Source organism: Macrotis lagotis, chromosome 7, assembly GCF_037893015.1.
Source record: "Macrotis lagotis isolate mMagLag1 chromosome 7, bilby.v1.9.chrom.fasta, whole genome shotgun sequence".
In the NCBI taxonomy this organism is placed as follows: domain Eukaryota; kingdom Metazoa; phylum Chordata; class Mammalia; order Peramelemorphia; family Peramelidae; genus Macrotis; species Macrotis lagotis.
The window spans coordinates 103,440,364-103,442,466 of record NC_133664.1 but is presented as its reverse complement, the minus strand read 5'-3'; the positions used below and the strand labels follow the sequence as shown (position 1 = coordinate 103,442,466).

Below are 2,103 nucleotides of genomic sequence, written 5' to 3'. Positions count from 1 at the left end.
CTCAATATGAGTCAACAATCCGATAGGACAGTCAAAAAAAAGGAATCTTGAACTGTATTACCAGAACAAGAGTGTCCAGAACAAGAAAAGGTGAAAGTTCACCTGTCTTCTAATCTGTTTAGACTACATCTAGAGATTTAGTGCCACATTTTAGGAAAGATATAGATAACTGGAAAGAACCCAGAGAAGGACAATCAGAATACTGAATGACCATGAAACGAAAGTATGTTAAAGGAAATGAGGATGTTTAGGGGTAACTATGAGGCACAGTGAATAGAATACCGAACCTAGAATCTGGTTGGCTCATCTTCCTGAATTCAAATCTGGCCTCATATGTTTGCTAGTATTGTGATCCTTGGCAAATCAATTAACCTTATTTGCTTCAATTTCCTCCTCTGTAAAATGTGCAGAGTAGGAAATGTCAAACTCTCCAGTATCTTTGCCAAGAAAGCCTCTAATGGGGACACAAAGATTCCCCATTTCCTTACTGTTCCCTTCAAACAAAGGTAAAAGGGGAAATCTGCAGGGCACAAAAATTCAATCCCATTTCCCACCCCATGTCAATATTGGTGGTTAAGTGCTGCCATGACAACCCCAAGACCTGACTCTTCCTCCTTCAGAAGGGAAGAATAACAAATGAGAGTCCCTAGGATACCAAATAGGTATAGCTCTATGATGAGAAATTAGAGTCCTGTTACTTTCTTTCACTTATGTTCTCTTTCTTGTAATTGATAGGGAAGAGAATGGATAAATCTTGGAATTTTCGTGCTTCTCAAGAAAATCTTCCTATTGCTCTTCTCATAGCACCCATCACTTCCTTGTTCCTCAGGCTATAGATCATAGGGTTTAGCATAGGGGCCACTGTAGCGTAGAATAAGGCAACCATCTTTTCTTGTTCTGCTGAGGAGGTGGCCTGGGGACACATGTAGGTGAATATAGTGGCCCCAAAACAAAGGGAGACCACAGTGAGATGGGAAGCACAAGTCCCAAAGGCTTTGCGACGTCCTTGAGTAGAACGGATATGCAGAATGGCTTTAACAATTTGGGCATAGGAGAACAAGACCAAAGAACAGGGTAACATAATGACCACAAAACCTGAGAAGGTCACCATGATCTTGTTGACAGAAATGTCCACACAAACCAAACGTAGCACTGCTAGTGTCTCACAGACAAAGTGATTAATAATATTCTTACATAGGGGGAGTCGAAAGGTGATGATTGTCTCCATGAGTGAGTTCAAGAAACCAGCAGCCCAACAGGTAGCTGCCAAAGCCATGCACAGCCCTCCATGCATGATGACTGTGTAGTGTAGGGGATAGCACACTGCTACATAGCGGTCATAGGCCATTGCTCCCAGTAGGAAGAACTCAGTCCCACCCAGTGCCAGTGAGATATAGAGCTGAAGCACACAGCTATAAAATGGGATAGACTTCCTTGAAGACAGAAAATGAATAAGCATTTGTGGGACAGTGCTGTTTATGTAGCAGATATCCACAAAAGAAAGGATACTGAGGAAGAAGTACATTGGGGTATGGAGTCGGGTGTCCAACCTGATCAGGTGGATGATAAGGAAGTTTCCCAGCATAGTCACCAAATACATGACCAGGAAGAGGACAAAGAGGTAAATCTGAATCTTCCAGTCATTAGATAACCCTAAGAGGATGAACTCATTCACCCATGTCTGGTTGTTATAGGCCATGAGAGGATACTTCTATAAGGATGGGAGCAATATATTGAAGTGCTGGTGGTTTGATCTAGAAGAAAATATATTCTCTTTTAAATTGGCAACAAACAAGGCCTATATATCCATAGAAAAAAGAAAAGTTTTTGCATGTTTTTGGCTTTAAAATCCAATATGAGTAGTATGAAATTAATACCCTATAGCATCACTTTAAGAAGGAAGGTAAAACATCTATTACTTCCTTTTTACTGTTGAGAAAAAAACTGAGGCTCAAAAATAGTAAGTGCTTCCCAAGTTTTCACCACTAACTAACATTCATTCAAGCAGAGAAGGGGAATTGATTTTTCCCAAGGACAATATGTGAAAAGGTAAATTTCTGAAATCTTGCCAAGATCCTTTTTATCCCAGTATATGATTTATGT

The 2,103-nt window shown here is 40.4% G+C and overlaps 1 protein-coding gene across 1 annotated transcript; it reads right to left on the bottom strand.

Annotated features, from left to right (window-relative positions):
- Positions 1-772: 772 nt before the first annotated feature.
- On the bottom strand, positions 773-1,699 carry LOC141493760 (olfactory receptor-like protein OLF3). Its single transcript, XM_074195097.1, has one exon. It carries the CDS (start codon positions 1,697-1,699, stop codon positions 773-775), a length of 927 nt encoding a protein of 308 aa, XP_074051198.1.
- Between the last annotated feature and the right edge of the window lie 404 nt (positions 1,700-2,103).